The 3,528-nt window shown below is 55.6% G+C and overlaps 1 protein-coding gene across 1 annotated transcript in view; it reads right to left on the bottom strand.

The window, feature by feature from the left end:
• Window positions 1-3,528, bottom strand: part of STAT5A (signal transducer and activator of transcription 5A) — a 36,367-nt gene that overhangs the window by 25,267 nt on the left and 7,572 nt on the right. The window contains exons 5-6 of the mRNA XM_008578740.1: window positions 723-853; window positions 49-200 (exon numbers count right to left, since the gene is read on the bottom strand). Of these exons, the coding sequence (XP_008576962.1) occupies window positions 49-200; window positions 723-853 (283 nt within the window). The remainder of the gene's footprint in view (window positions 1-48; window positions 201-722; window positions 854-3,528) is intronic.

The following is a 3,528-nucleotide window of genomic DNA, read 5'->3' as shown; positions in this document are numbered from 1 at the left end:
ACCCCAAGCCCTATGGCCCTGTCTGCTTCCCACCCCCACACCCATTACCAGGACTGCAGCACGTCCAGGCTGCCCTCGGGGGGCCCTCCGTTCCCGGCCAGCTGCTGCCGTCTCTTCCACTGGATCAGCTCGTCATCCAGGATGATGGTCTGCTGCTTCCGCAGCAGCTGCAGCGTCTTCTGATGCTTCTCGGCCAGCTCCTGCAGGAAGGTGGGCAGAGCAGGCCCTTCTGGACTCCCAGAGAATGACTCTGAGGGGCCCCACTCGGAAATGGCACTTCCCTCTCCCACACCCTCACATGCCCCCTGCAGGAGGGGACCTGGCCCCCTGCTCTTGGCCTGACTCTACTCCTCTGTCTGGTCCCAGAGACTCAGGCTGTGGCGCTCATGCCCGAGGACAGGGACGCTGGAGCCACTCACCACGCGGTACTGCTGCAGCGNGCGACAGGACGGGAAGGGAAGGGTGACAGACAAGCAGTGCTGAGCCCGTCCCCCACACAGTAAAGCCTCATCAGGGAAGCCCCTGTGCATCTGCTGAGCACTAGAGAATGACTCTGAGGGGCCCCACTCGGAAATGGCACTTCCTTCTCCCACACCCTCACATGCCCCCTGCAGGAGGGGACCTGGCCCCCTGCTCTTGGCCTGACTCTACTCCTCTGTCTGGTCCCAGAGACTCAGGCTGTGGCGCTCATGCCCGAGGACAGGGACGCTGGAGCCACTCACCACGCGGTACTGCTGCAGCGTCTGGGCCTCGCGCTGCAGCCAGGCCTCCAGGGACACCTGCTTCTGCTGGAGGGCCGTCTCCCGGCTCAGACGCTCCTGAGGGTTCAGCTGGGCCAGCGGGGCAAACTGAGCTGCAGGAGGGGACAGGACACCCATGACCCTCACTTCCAGTGTCCAGCAGGAGGCCTAGAGGGGCCACACTCGCCTGTCCTGAAGCAAGACCCTCAGGGATCAGAGAGCCCACCAGTGGAAGTCGGGGTTCCTAACATCCCAGTGCCTCTGGCCTCCCAACTCCAAGCTTCTCCTCAGGGGAGTGGGGAGATGGGAGTGGAGCCGAGGAGGGTCCTGCGCTGTGGTCTACCCTCCATCCACCCCACATGGCTGGCCGCCCAGCCCTCCCACAGGGGGTCCAGCTTGGAGCCAGACCACCTGGGTCTGACGTGTGCCCCACCACCTACTAGCTGGGGGAACTCAGGCAAATCACTTTACTCTCCTGTGCCTCAGTTTCCCTCTGCATAAACTGGGAGAATCATGGCATCTACCTCAGGGAGTTGCTGTGAAGATTAAATAGATGATGATACGGAAAATGCTCAGGAAACTGCAGGGCACGTGCAAGCTCTATGTGGGATTAGCTCTCACTGGTTGGCGGGCGACAGGACGGGAAGGGAAGGGTGACAGACAAGCAGTGCTGAGCCCGTCCCCCACACAGTAAAGCCTCATCAGGGAAGCCCCTGTGCATCTGCTGAGCACTACAGGCCTCCTCAGGGGAGAAGGAGTTTCTCCAGGTGCTGGAAGGTGACTACGTGTCTGTCCAGGTTGGGGGACTGTGAACTCAGCTGACTAACCAGGAAAGAGAGAGACAGACAGACCGACAGACAGCCAGAAAAGGGAGAGTGTGTCCAGGGCCCACTGGGGACACGATACAGCCAGATTCTCTCAGGAAAAGGAGGGCGGGGGAGGCAGCTTCCCTCCACACTAGCTGTTAGGAATCCCATCCATGGCAGGAACAGGGAGACAGTGAGGGCTAATTACCTTTTTCGAAATTGCTATTATGAAACAGAAAGAGTAATACAAGGAACAGCTGTGCATCAACAGCCCAGCTTAGGAAATCAAACATTTCCACAGTGGACACCTCTGCCCACCCTCCCCTGCTGGCAGATCCATCCCTCCCTCCTGATAACCGCTATCCTAAGTCCTGGCATTACTGCTCCCTTCCAATAACCTTTCTGAACAGCCCAGTCTCCTTGCTCGGGCTGAGTCAAGAAGACGTGCACGTCAGCACGTCTTGGTTGAGTCCTGACTGGCTTTTGAGGGCCATGTCACACTGAACTAGTCCCTGCCCCATGGAACACACAAGATGGGACAGACAAAATCCACTCTAAGGCAGCCAGGTCAAGCCTGGATCCAGAACTTAGACAGATGGTTCCAATCTCATGGCTGAGTACTGAGCAAGATGCGTGTTATCCAGGCAGGAAACATATCAGAGTAGTCTGGACGGCTCCCTTGGGAATCCTGCCCACCCACGGGGACGGCGGTGGTGATTCCCACACCTGGACTCAGCCTCCCCGTGCAAGTGACCCACTTTGGTCTCTCCTGGCAATTTGCAGAAGTTTCTGGGAAGGAGGCCAGAGAGACGTGAGGCACCTGCCCTGCTCTACTGGAGGAAGCTGAGACTCCCCTCGCAGAAACAGATTGATAGTTGGTGTTTTTGGTGACTGAGCGTGATAAATGAGACTAAACTACACCGTCAACATTTACCCAGTAACTACGATGTTTCTGGCCTTGTGCTGGCCTCAGGGTACAGAGGTAAAAGGTACAGTCTCTTCTGAAAGACTATAGTCTAGCAGGGAAGACAGAGTAAATAAATATCAATATAGGCACATGATGGAGCCTGTGTATGTGGTATTAGAGGAGCACATGCTATATTTATGCGTGTCATCCACATGGGCTGGCTGGTTGAGCCAAGGCTTCTCTGAAATTCTGAGCTATGCATGGAAGCAGGGAGAGAAAACTATTAAAGCTCAAACTGTTGAATTCCTACAGGATCAAGAGGGGGCGCTGGTGGGACTCCACAGCCTCAAAGTTCTCTGTGCCCCAAGTACGAAGCAGGATTTATACCAGGCTAAGGGAGCTTTGTCTATAAGGTGCAAGACTGTACTCTGTCCCAAGAAGACCTCTCTGAATAACTGAACGGAACATTAAAAGCTGGTCACCTCAAACATAGGCCCTTGGCCTTCTGCTGTCCCAGTTTAGAATGTTTTTTTTTTTTTTTTAATTCCTTTTTGTCTTTTTTACTGACTGGCAACGGGATCACAACCCTCGGTGTTGCGTCCGCACCACGCTCAGCCAGTGAGTGGGAACCGGTCTCCACATGGGATCCGAACCCTCGGCGGGAGCGCCGCCACACTCCCAAGCGGCGCACTCTCCAGTGCGCCACCGGTCCGGCCCCTAGAACGTTTTTTTTAACATGTAATTATATTTCCTATTTATCATTTCAGTAAAGCCACATTTATAAAATGCCTAATATATATTAAGATATTGTGTCTAGTATTGTCTACTTAGACTGTGAGCTCCTGCCCAGAAGAGGAAGTGTCTTCCCCAGCAGCCCAGGAGCTCCCCAGGCGTGGGCAGTCTGGGTGAGACCCCACACTCCCCAAGTGCAGTTACCATGTCCTCTCCCCTTCCTAGGCCTCATCCTCCCAGCACCGTCTTCAATGCAAATGATTCCCTGCTACTCAGAGAAAGGTAGATGGCTCAGAATGGAAACAGTGCTCTTCCAATCCGACCTGAGCTGCTTCCCGCCCCC

The sequence above is a fragment of the Galeopterus variegatus genome, unplaced genomic scaffold (assembly GCF_000696425.1).
Source record: "Galeopterus variegatus unplaced genomic scaffold, G_variegatus-3.0.2 Scaffold1751, whole genome shotgun sequence".
NCBI classification, from domain to species: Eukaryota; Metazoa; Chordata; class Mammalia; order Dermoptera; family Cynocephalidae; genus Galeopterus; species Galeopterus variegatus.
Note: the sequence above shows the minus strand (reverse complement) of the source record. Positions and strands in the feature narration are given on the sequence as shown.